This window comes from Ochlerotatus camptorhynchus, unplaced genomic scaffold, assembly GCF_037179485.1.
Source record: "Ochlerotatus camptorhynchus isolate MF236.1 unplaced genomic scaffold, CSIRO-AGI_Acam_v1.1 ptg000361l, whole genome shotgun sequence".
NCBI lineage: Eukaryota > Metazoa > Arthropoda > Insecta > Diptera > Culicidae > Ochlerotatus > Ochlerotatus camptorhynchus.
Window position 1 is genome coordinate 10,724,192 of NW_027040849.1, and position 9,017 is coordinate 10,733,208.

Consider the following 9,017-nt stretch of genomic DNA (forward strand, 5'->3'; position numbering starts at 1 on the left):
GACACCTGTGGGAGAATAGAATGTAACCATCTTCCCAAATCACCATCATTCCATTTTTGTTGCCAACTGATGAGGACTTGCTGACGAGCAATGGAGAAAAATTCGTTGAAGGCGATTTGTCGCTCAAAAATATCGCCTTCCATAGCACCCAGCTTAGCCAACGAGGCCGCTTTCTCATTGCAGTTAGATAAAGCACTCAGTTTAGATCGTATTTCAGGCAGGAAATAATTTTTGGTATCATGAAATCAATAGTTATTTTCGGACTGATAGCAGAATAAGTTATCAATATGAGAAAATTAAAGCTCTTTAGTAAAAGTATGGACGACTGTAACCACAAAATTGATAAAAAGTTATTCCCAAAAAGGCTGAATTTATATAGAGACGACATGTGAAAATTGGAACAATCGATTACCTGCCAAAGTCATAGGAATATTTTTTTTTTCCAATCGAGCAGAAGACATGTCAAATGGATAATATGTCGCCTCTTTACCCAATTCAGTCTCTTTAGTTGTTCCAATTGAGCAAAGCAGTACATTTTGACGGTTCGATTAGAGCAGCTTTTGACATACGGCCATACTTTTACTTAGAGGACTTTAGAGAAAATAACTTACCTAGGGGAAAGTGGGGCAGAGAAGAAGATTATCACTAATCATACAAAATTCAGTGGAAAATTCGAATGATGTTTAAACAAATGGATAGTTTCAATCCCTATTTACATCATGCATACAAGTTGAATATTAAAAGTAAACTTTTGAATCTTAAGAATATAATATTGTCAACATTGAACAGTTTTAGCTTAAAAATATTTAACACAAACAATTATTTTCTGTCGAATAAATTAAATTCCAGAAGTACTGCCGATTTAAGGCCATATTTTTCAGTCTTGTGAACGACTGATTTTTTACCAAAGCAGTTGTTTCAAAACGTGATTTCATTTGAAACAGTCATATTTATAAAAGGAATAATTAAGTTGAAATATCAGTGGTGCTCATATTGCCCCGAATGGACTTTAGTAATAATTTGTTAAGAAAATCTTTAATCTTTATTAAAATCTAGAAAAACATCGTGTCATATAACAAACCAATGACCATTTATAATGCTACTGAAGGAATATCAACGATAAGTTATAAGAAACTACTGATAGACCTTATTTTCTGATTTAGAAATATTATAACAGTTTTGACCTTTTGAGCTAGTCTAACATTTTTTCGAAGATTTGCTCCAGAGAAAAGTATATGGTTAGACCTAAATTAAATGGATAGTTGAAGTAGGCTTCAAGCATTTAGCCTGCATCAGATTTTTTTGTAAAATATGTCCAATAAGTTGGTTTTTAACCAGGTGGCCATATAGCCCCACTTTCCGCTAATTCTGACCTGATACTAAAATTTGGTGAGATAAAATACCAAAGAATAATACCAAAAAATTGCATGCAAAATACCTTTAAAACCAAAATTGTTACTTGGGTAAGGATTGGACGGTCACAGCAGTTCCTTGAAGGTGATCTCAGAGGACATATGAGCATCCTAAAAATGTTCAACGTTGATTCTCTTGTGGCACAAAATGAAGATTGGATGAAGAAAAAATATCACTTCGATCGTCTTTACAATGGAGCAGATCCGGATCGCGATTTTTGGGGAAAGAGGGGACCAAACATTCGCCCAGGATTAATTGTCTTTTATACAGGCGGCTCTAGATTGGAAAATCGTGTAGAAGCAGGGGTAACAGGTCCAGGAATAAATATCTCATTGTATATCTATGGGCTACTGGCCTATCGTGTTCCAAGCAGAAGTTCAAGCGATTCTTGAATGTTCTAAAATTTGCTTCGTAGAAATTATTAGACGCATTTCGCGCCAAATCGTATTCGGAGCTGGCAGCACCCTCTCAGATTTCAATGAAACTTTCTAGATGTGTGGACCTTGAGTAAATATGCCACTTTGCATACTTAGTTCTTCCAAAATTTATCTAGACTAACATTTGAGAAGGGCCAAACTTTTTCCGCCGATTTTTTTCAAAAAAAATATTATGGAAAAATGACAACTCCAACAAAAGTATGTTGTATGGATGACTTTCTGACATAAAAGTAATTTTAGAAAAATCTATCGATTGTTTAATAAAATCTATCATTCTTGAGATCAGCAACTAAACTGCAACTGTATCATGAGTCATTACTTCTGATATGATAATGAAGCTAACATTATAACAAGTTTATTGTCTTTCTTATAATAAACTTCAAATGGATGTATTGTTGCTTGAGAATTATTCCAGTGATATCCTTGAGCAGCGTTTTGGATAATGAATAAATAATTTTCAGAAAAATCACAAATTGCTAGAATTTCGCCTTCTTTTAATGATTCTTTTTTATTTCTTAGAAAAGATGACTGTTGTTTGTAAATAAAGTCATGAGTTATAAGTTTGTTAATTTTATCAATGAGATACGGAACAAATTCATCAACAGGCTTGATAATCGTTTCCAAATTACAACGATCAGTATTCAGCCACTGTTGAAACACAACATCTTGTTTGTCATTTGATTCTAATAGCACGCTACGGCATGACTCACAAATGCTCATCGTTTCATCAATTTCGTGGTTATATCCCATAGAATGTATTTTTTCTACCATTGTTAACGATATGGCCCGTAACTTATTTCGGCTGCATCTCGGATTATTTATATTTGCACAACATTTCAATCCTTTGAGCCTTAATTTACTACTTTGGTCCATGATAATAATTTGACTACAACTTGTCTTAACAACTTTCGTTATCAGATTGACTGCTGCTTGTATGAAATCAACCTTAGTTTTATAGTGCTCATAGCTAGAATGAAGTGGTAGGTATATAATGTTAATGGTTTAGGTATAAATAACAGAAGGGCATATAGAATTATGATGCGATACGTTGACTTCCAAAATCGTTGTTGATTCGAAAGAAGATCTCAATTTAAATTTTATTCATACCTAATTCTTTATATTAATAATTTGAGCTAAGAATTCTAAGTTGCTATAGGAGTATCGGATTTTGCCTCAGTAGTAGACAATATAATCAATTATATTATTTTCTAATGATATAAGCCCTTTTCATATGGAATATTCGATAAATCCAAGTGATTAGTTGCTGATTAGACAAAATTGAATCACAAATGGAGCTTCATTGGGTTCTGAGATGATTTTGAGCTTCACTGGTTTAGTTTTGTATAAAAATGGTACGTTAAAAAAATCAGTTCATACATGAGAAAGTTTTTGTAAGAAAAACTTTTTTTCCCTAAAAGTGCCCATCTTGCGATGTATGGACGGATGGTAGTTAACATAATTACCTATCTTGAGGCAAAGTTTCATCCAAATCAATCATGGCCATTTTTTTAAATCGACTTTAAAATTTAAAAATCAATTTTTTTCAGTGTAGGTCTCTAATTAATTTTTTTTCAGTATTTTTTTTTTCGATAATTTGTTCAATTTCCTAAAAGTCATCCATACAACATACTTTTGTTGGAGTTGTCTTTTTTCCATAATATTTTTTTGAAAAAAATCGACGGAAAAAGTTTGGCCCTTCTCAAATGTTAGTCTTGATAAATTTTGGAAAAACTGAGTATGCAAAAGTGCTTCTTTAGTCAAAGTCTACACATCCAGAAAATTTTATTGAAATCTGAGAGGGTGCTGCCAGCTTCGATTCGATTTGGCGCGAAATGCGTCATTATTCAAATATCTGCAGCAAGCAGCACTAAATGCTTTGAAATCAGCAACATGTAATTCTAACCTTATATGGGAATGTGCAATGTCACTCCAAAAATTGGCCTGCCAAAACCAAGTGAACCTACTTCGGGTTCCTAGTCACAGCGGAATTCAAGGGAATGAGAAAGGCGACACCAGGACCAGAACCATTCTGTGGAGTTTCTGCTTTCTCTCTTAGAATGGAGTTCAAGAAATGGGAAAAAATGAAAGTGGAAACCAATTGGAACAACACTCTCATTGCCAGGCAGTCAAAACGGCTTATGAATCCGAGCATTTCAATGACTAGCAAAATTCTATATTATCAAAGGAAAATCTCAGTATGTACCTACACTGGCACTGGTTTAATAACAGGACACTGTCCATGTAAATATCATTTGAAGCTAATAGGGAAACTTCAAGAGGACATGTCCGGAGAACTTTGAGATTTGGGCGTAATTGCTTTTGTAAACAAACACGTCAATCGTCGATTTCTCGCGAATAAAAGCTCAATTTCGTGAACTAATTATACCAAATGATAGAGGATTTATTCATATGCCTGATTGTGTTATTAGATTGCAAGATTAAGCTTTTATTCGTGAGAAATCGGCGATTAACGTGTTTGTTTACAAAGGCAATTACGCCCTAATCTCGAAGTTCTCCGGATGTGTCGATTATGTGGCATAGAAATTAGAAGACTCTGAACACCTGCTATGCTCTTGTACAGCAATCTTCAATAAAAGACGTATTTTTCTGGAAAAGGGCTGACAGAACCCTTTGATATTTGGAATTCAATTCCCAGCTAAGTAGTGCAATTCATTCGAAATGTAATCCTGACTAGGAAAATACTTACGGTCAGTCTATGTCGGACGCTTCACAAAATGGTGATACGACATGCTGATAAAGCAATAATAAAACGGGGAATAGGGGAATGTCGTGTAATGTCGGCCTAAATGCCCCTTATTTGGGCCCATACATAAATTCAGCAATCGCCTAAATTTTCAATAGCGACCATCTAGTTAAAATTGATAAATAGCAGATTTCTAAAGATGGACCTAATCTTAGATCCATAGGCGAACATTAGAGCCATTTCCCATACATAATTTATTTAAGTACTGTTCATTAATGAAAGTAGACACCTGTTTCTCAAAGAAAAATATTTATTTTCGAACAAATTCATAAGTTTACTTTACATAAATGAAAATCAACATACATATGACCGATTCCACGTGAGTTTGAATGTTTACTTCTCATATCTGAAGAACGTTCGGACTTTTCTCTTGATACCTCCCATTAGGTTATGCACAACTTTCTTTTTAACTTTTCGTTGTGCTTCATACCAAATTTTCTTGAAGCAGTCAACAGAGCTTGCTTCCCTATCCATCTTTCATAAAATGTCGTTTAATTATTGCCCAGGATAGGACATCGTTCAGGGCAGTTTGGGGGATTTTGGAATTTTTCGACAAAATCGACTTTTTCCTTATTGAGCATCTCCAACGTAGCAGAAGCATCGTGAGCAGATGCCAGATCCGGCCAAAACAATGGAGGATCCGTATGCTTTCACTTGATGGGTACAAGCCGTTTTTTGATGCATTATTTTCTGTTATTTTCACCATTGATTGTGCCCATTGTGAAATACGAAAAACTTCAAGCCACAGGAGCAAATGGCTTGCCACAACAAACCTTTTGTTTTTTCAAATTTTTCGGTTTGGATGTATCTCACATCATCAGGCACATCTGTCCTCTACTCAGCGTTGAAAAATTGCGGCCCGGGAAGTGTACTGGTATCCAATTTAACGTACGCCTCGTCGTCCATCAAAATGCACCGGTTCGGATTTTGAAGGAGAACGTCATACAAGTTCCGTGGCCGTAGTTTTGAAGAAGCTTTCTGTGAATCCGTCCTTTTTGGTGCTTTTTGCTTCTTGTAGGTTCTGATCAGTGTTGGGAAAATATCAAAAAATCTAATCTCACCAAAGAACAAGAGCACGCTTGATTTTCGGTGACAAAAATCAACAAGCAAACAACTGCTGTTGATATTTCAAACTGTGATATCGCAGCTCCGAATATCAAGCTAACAAAACTCACCAGTTGCAAATCTCACCAAATCTCACTTTACACCCGATCGCAACCGTAATTTTCATAACGGCTGGCAGCAGTCGCTTCGTGTCTGCCATCGGTGAAGAGAAAAAAGAGTAAGCATTATTATACCTTCTCTTTGTAAGAAAACAAGGCGCAACGGAATCATTTTTGCGTCGATTCAACTCTCAGCTTCAATCGAGGCTTCAACTTTACACGTTGTGAATAGTCTTGCAATATCAAAGGAGCTTGTAAAATCAATATCAAGCATTATATTTTGCTCTAATATCACGCGTGATATTGAGAGCGTATGAGAGCGGAAAAATATCAATTTGCTAATGATCATGCCATCACTGGTTCTGATATTGTTACGTTTTTTGATATTCTGCACAGTTCCGACGCTAATGTCTAATTTTTTGGCAATTTCACGAACGGAACATGGTTTATGCGATTTCAAAAGGCGTACTGCTGCCAGCTCCTTTTTCTGGTCCGATGCTCCCTTTTTGCGCCCAGATTTCGGTAAATCTTCAAGAGAACACGTTTCTCCAAACTTCTTAACAATCTTGAACACTGTAGATTTACTGCATTTCACGCTTTTTGTCAATTCTCGAAACGACAACTTTTCGGAATACCATTTGTGCAGAATTAATCTACGAGTTGATAAGCTGATCCGACCCATCGTTCCAAATTCTCACTTTATTTTTTTTTTTTTTTCATGTGAGTTGCCAAAATAAACAATATTTTTCACCCTGTGCGAAAATTCACAATTACGTTACGTTTTAACCCTAAACCATTGATAAAAAGGTATCCACTTTCTTTTATGAACAGTCCTTAAGTAGATAGCACTACTGAATGTTCAGAAAAGCTTATACCTGTAAGCTTGACATTCTTACCTAGGGGATGAGTACTTAAGGGAGTTAGATTTTGATAAGTCTTTAGTGGTAATGACACTGATGAAGACTGCACATTGTAGTTGAAATACGTATCTGTCATGGTTACCAAAATTAATTAAGTGAAATTAAGTGAATTAAGTGAAATTCAGCGGTAAAACTAATTCGATCACTGATTAGGGCCTCAGGAAAAATTGTGCGACTCCTTACATTACAACATTGTCTGGATATTTTTCACATATTTTTTGTATGGTACAAAGTGGTTTACTTTATTGAAATATATCATTCTTCTTAATAAACAAAAATTATATCTCAAATATTTTCAAAGATATTTGAGTTTTTGTTCTCACTACTTTGCATGATCATTTATTTTTTTTTTCGAGGAGGGTTTTTGCATGCATGGGAAAACGAGGGAAGTCCATTACTGTCCCGATTACCGGAAATAATGAAGTCCGTGAATTCCCGAAATCGAAGCACAGCAAATCCAATTGACATAGCTTACTTTATCTACACACTAAGAAAAAATCATGTAAATTTAGGTGCTCTGAGAGTGACACATACGAGCGTCAATTTTGACATAAATTTAAGTCATAACAGACGTGAAATATAGCTCAATCACACGTTCTTTTCGTCGAGCAGCTAACTTTTCAGTCTAAAAACACTTATATTACATGACATGTTTGTTTAAGTATCATCTTTTTATGTCAAAGATGGATTCCGTCACGTGTAAAATTAGTTATTTCTAATTTCACTTCCACCCACTTTAAAGCACATTTGAATGATTAAGGCTTTTAAGATTTGATGTCAAAATAAAAATACGAACAGTAGCAAAATTGCCGGTAAACTAGCTCCGTTACAGTAATGGACAATGGAAACAACTCCTACGAATGTTGCTGATGTTTTGAATCACTCACTTGGTTGCATGGTACCCCCCAAGGCCCATATACTAGTGCACTATGAATGAACCAAATTCCATCTTCTCCGAGAACCGGTTTTATTTTTATTCCAATCACCTTGTCAAGTCCATCAGTGCATTACCCCAAGGGATGTTTTGATATTTCTGGATATGGCTTCAACAACCAGAAGCTTGTTCGTTGGCATTTGTATATATAGAGCGAGCGTAATTAAAACTTATCTGGAGTATTGACCTAGAATACAACTGATTCCTTATGCGACCACTCCGAAATCCGGAGACTTTTGCCGCACATGAAGCATATTCTGATCATTGACTCCAAAAACGATTGCCATTAATTGTTTTGTTTTTAATTTGTTTCAGCATCATGGACCTGTACCGGAAAGTGCACAAATTTGCCACCGTCATCTCGTACTTTGCCAACAATCGGTGGTATTTCGAGAAGGAAAACATGAAGGCTCTCGTCGAGAAGTAAGTTCATCCCAGATCTTTCGGAACAGGATTGCAAGTAATTGATTTCAATTTTGCACAGGCTTTCCCCCGACGACCGGGTAATGTTCCCGTGTGACATCTCCCGGATCAATTGGCCGGACTACTTCTGGACGTACATCCATGGCCTGCGGCGGCACATTGCCAACGAGCCGATAGAAAACCTCGAGGAGGCCAGGAAGCGACACCGGCAGATGCGGCTCGTCCACTGGTTCATCCTGGCTGCGTACTACTTCTTCTGGGCAGTGCTGCTGTTCTACATCTTCAAGTGGGCTCTGTTTTGAATCTGAGAACCAGAGCTAAATCAGCAATCGTCGATACCAGGCAGTGTGATAGATTTTTCTTTTATGAGTGCGTGTGTGTGTGTGTGTAATTGAATGCATGTGATAGAAAGTGTTTGTGAGAGAGAGAGAATTCGGCATCACTGGAGAGTTCCATTCTTCAAAAATCCTTCCACCTGCTCAAGCGGTTTTCCTCTGTTTTCATCCCCGGGCAGTTGGAGACGAAAGGCAGAGGAAAACCGTACACCAACCACCATTGTACATTGTTTGACCAACCTTAAAACATGTGTTTTTTTTTAACTAGCTTTAAGTGTCACCAAGGTGTATCTATTATGATAATTTGTATACGTATCGATATAGGAGTCTTCCAGTAATGGGCATCCTAGAGACGGGTGTTGTTAGTCGATCGAATAAATGTTAAATTATTGACTACTGAGAATAGGCAAATCGTCCACTTCCGACCATTTGATTACGATTGACAATGTCCCTTACTATCGCAGAATTTAAGATCACACTTGTTAGACCAGTTTGGATCAAACTGTAACGCGCACTTGCGGCATGATACCTAGTTGTGAAAATATTGCATATAAGTTCTCGCCAGTAGTTTACATTACATCACATTGGAGCACGGAACGCCACTAGCATAGTGCCTTCAAGCTAATGA

At 36.4% G+C, this 9,017-nt stretch overlaps 1 protein-coding gene across 1 annotated transcript in view; it reads left to right on the plus strand.

The window, feature by feature from the left end:
- Positions 1-8,453, plus strand: part of LOC135709475 (fatty acyl-CoA reductase wat-like) — a 45,711-nt gene extending 37,258 nt beyond the window's left edge. Inside the window, exons 8-9 of the mRNA XM_065231838.1 lie at positions 7,947-8,054; positions 8,116-8,453. Coding sequence (XP_065087910.1) covers positions 7,947-8,054; positions 8,116-8,356 — 349 coding nt within the window. The 3' untranslated portion in view covers positions 8,357-8,453. The remainder of the gene's footprint in view (positions 1-7,946; positions 8,055-8,115) is intronic.
- Positions 8,454-9,017: the final 564 nt, after the last annotated feature.